The 2,500-nt window shown below is 37.7% G+C and overlaps 1 protein-coding gene across 1 annotated transcript in view; it reads right to left on the minus strand.

The window, feature by feature from the left end:
- Nucleotides 1–2,500, minus strand: part of Plap (phospholipase A2 activator protein) — a 5,705-nt gene that overhangs the window by 825 nt on the left and 2,380 nt on the right. Inside the window, exons 3-6 of the mRNA XM_043035814.2 lie at nt 2,387–2,500; nt 2,060–2,220; nt 1,422–1,583; nt 1–1,044 (exon numbers count right to left, since the gene is read on the minus strand). The exon at nt 1–1,044 is cut by the window's left edge and continues 825 nt beyond it; the exon at nt 2,387–2,500 is cut by the window's right edge and continues 110 nt beyond it. Of these exons, the coding sequence (XP_042891748.2) occupies nt 1–1,044; nt 1,422–1,583; nt 2,060–2,220; nt 2,387–2,500 (1,481 nt within the window). The remainder of the gene's footprint in view (nt 1,045–1,421; nt 1,584–2,059; nt 2,221–2,386) is intronic.

Below are 2,500 nucleotides of genomic sequence, written 5' to 3' on the forward strand. Positions count from 1 at the left end.
GTTACAAGCAAACTGATTAATGCATCTCCTCTATCATCTGCTAACCATACCTTCTGCATAGGTTCTGAGCGCAAAGCCAGTCTCAATACATCAAGAGCAGGCCACACATGTTCTGCTGGCCACTGTAATGCTTTTTCTAATGGGGCAAGAAGCTGTGGGTTGGCATCACCTGATCCTGAGACAGCTCCTACTAGTCCCTCCAGTACCTCTTTTGATAACTGAGCCTCAGGATTCAATTTATCATTTGATTCAGTAAGTTTTATAGTCATTCCAGAAGCATTACAAGCTTCAAACCTTAAGGGTACTATTTGAGGGAAGAAATGTGAAGAAGGGATAGCAGGTCCCTGAGTGGAATAGCTTGAAGCTCCTGTGAATGGGTCTACCATTGCACTAGATCCCATGTTGGACCTTGAAGCTCCAGGAACATATCTATTGCCACCTGTGAAAGGATCTGCTCCTGCTGCCCCTCCTGATGCTCCTCCTGGCACATAACGAGAACCACCAGTAAATGGGTCAGCCATTTCACTGTTACCTTCTACTCCAAGAGTCATCCCCTTTGTGTTATTGATGATGAAATTTGCTACTTGGTCAAGGAACTCTTGAGGTAATTCGTGTTTGTGTATGAATCGCTGAGCAGCAAAGTATGGATCCTCACTCAAATTGTATGGAAGCTTCATGCGGTTTCCTTCATCCAACTCAACATCAAAGACAAAGTCGTATTCTTTGCCCTCATACAAGACTTTCCCTGAAGTACCCTGAGATCCTCCTGCTCCTCCAACAACTTCCCCAACAGGCATCCATTGCTGATTGGCAACTGACCAAGAGTAGCAGTTGACTTTTTCACCTTCACGGACCATTATTGTATGCCCATCACGTTTCCCAGGAGCAAACAGAGCTTCTCTACCTGGTAGTTCCGACTTTTTAACTCCCCCAAGGTCTCCTACGGCCATAGTTGACTTGGCAACACTCTCTTCAAATTCCTTCTGATCAGAAGGATCTGCTTGACGCTCTGCTGCAGCGGTAAAAACTCTACAAGTTCCATCACTGCAAAAAAAATATATATTCATATATATTCAACTTATAACTATATCCAGTTATATTGATTAAGACTATCTAACATTTACCATAATTAATAATGTGAGATAAAAATGCAGTCATTATATTTTTGGAAAAGCTTGATTCCTCCCACCATTTATTCTTATCTTTCATAGTATATAACAGTCTAGATTATGTTTTTTTAACTTCTGAGTTTCCTTTCTCATATCACCATTACAATCATCAAAGTGGGAAAATTATTCAAGCTTGTATCAGATCTGTACCTCTATCGCACCTTTATTCTTATTATTTACAATGTAATTGTTTTTCCCCAAGGAAAGTAATGTTATTCCATACATAGACCAAGTAGCTTAATCTGGACTTACCTTGAACCGCAAATAACATCTAAATTTGGGAGGGAAGCTACTGCCCACACAGATTGTGCTGGTACATGGATTGTCTGGATACAGTTTCCTTCCGAACCCCAAACTCGTAGTGTTCTGTCTTCACCACCTGTCACAAAACCGCCATTTCCCAAAACACTTATGCTGCAACAAATAAATGTGTTAAAATCTGGCATCATTAATGATCCAGAAAGCTGTCAAGAGAAAATAATGAACTTATATGACCTATTCATTGGATAAAAAACAATGAATTTAAAATGGATATAATAATGTACTCCCTAAATTTAGGAGACTATGAAGGAAAATTGATGCTTGCTAATATAAATGGTTTATTGTCCTAATAGGATACTTTCATATTTCCTTTATATTTTCAAATCCTCAAAACATTTCAATAAAATAATTTAGCAGAATAATTTCCTTAAGAAAATACAACTATTCATTTGCATATGATAAAGGCAAAAGTTCCCTCAACAATGAATGCAGTAAGTGTCTTTGAGGTAGGAACCATCATCTTACATCTATCATTTTATTGCATTCAATTTATCTTACTGAATATTCCTAATGGGACTGGTATACTAAAACAATTGATACTACAAATACATACTACATATATAACTTACGAATATATGAAATTTGTGTGGCCATAATATGTTGCGAGCGATTCTCCAGAGATTGCCCATAATATCACAGAAGCATCATTTGAGCAAGAGAGAAATCTTTCACTGTTCAATACAGCAAGTCCACGAACACAGTCTTTATGAGCAGAGAATGTTTTGCATTCCTAAAATTCAAATAGTGGGAGAAAACATTAATTTGGTGATAAGATTTTTTTCCCAATTCCTATATTCCAGTAACATTCACTTATAACATTTCATAAACAACCTTAATAAAAAAAATTCTACTCTTTGGAAAAATTAATGTCTAACATTTGTTAACACTGATTCTACCTTTCCCTCTTTCCACAACTTGATGAGTTTATCAGCTGAAGCTGTCAGGATGAATACTGGTTGTTGGTCTGCATCTCCATCAGCCCTTGGCACACCCACTACAGACCATAAGGG

The sequence above is a fragment of the Penaeus japonicus genome, unplaced genomic scaffold, assembly GCF_977035675.1.
Source record: "Penaeus japonicus unplaced genomic scaffold, GWHDUDI00000001_assembly GWHDUDI00000005, whole genome shotgun sequence".
NCBI classification, from domain to species: Eukaryota; Metazoa; Arthropoda; class Malacostraca; order Decapoda; family Penaeidae; genus Penaeus; species Penaeus japonicus.